This window comes from Antrostomus carolinensis, unplaced genomic scaffold (genome assembly GCF_000700745.2).
Source record: "Antrostomus carolinensis isolate BGI_N321 unplaced genomic scaffold, ASM70074v2 scaffold32692, whole genome shotgun sequence".
In the NCBI taxonomy this organism is placed as follows: Eukaryota; Metazoa; Chordata; class Aves; order Caprimulgiformes; family Caprimulgidae; genus Antrostomus; species Antrostomus carolinensis.
The window spans coordinates 2,364-2,665 of NW_010298103.1; the positions used below are offsets into that span (position 1 = coordinate 2,364).

The following is a 302-nucleotide window of genomic DNA, read 5'->3' on the forward strand; positions in this document are numbered from 1 at the left end:
GGAGAGGAGAAAGACAGGGGCGGAGCAGTGAAGTGCAGGGCCCCCCCCCTGCCCCGCAGCCCCCAGGGATGAGGGTGGGCACTCACTGGCCGTCCAGCCGCTCCAATGGTCCCAACCATCCCCTTGTAACCAGCAGGACCCTGCAAAGAGAGCACAGGGGGGTCAGCTCCTCCCATCCCAACCTCAGCCCCCAGCCAGGTCTGACCCCACTAGCAAGAGGCAGCGTCCAGGTCCCTGAGATGGTCAAACAGCCACGTTGGCCACGCTCCTGGGAAGTGGCCTCCAGCCTGGGGAGCATGGCC

General features: G+C 66.2%; 1 protein-coding gene across 1 annotated transcript in view; it reads right to left on the reverse strand.

Moving 5' to 3' along the window:
• Positions 1 to 302, reverse strand: part of LOC104520611 (collagen alpha-2(IX) chain) — a gene marked incomplete at both ends in the record, with an annotated part of 7,155 nt that overhangs the window by 1,804 nt on the left and 5,049 nt on the right. Inside the window, one exon of the mRNA XM_010162346.1 lies at positions 27 to 140. Coding sequence (XP_010160648.1) covers positions 27 to 140 — 114 coding nt within the window. The remainder of the gene's footprint in view (positions 1 to 26; positions 141 to 302) is intronic.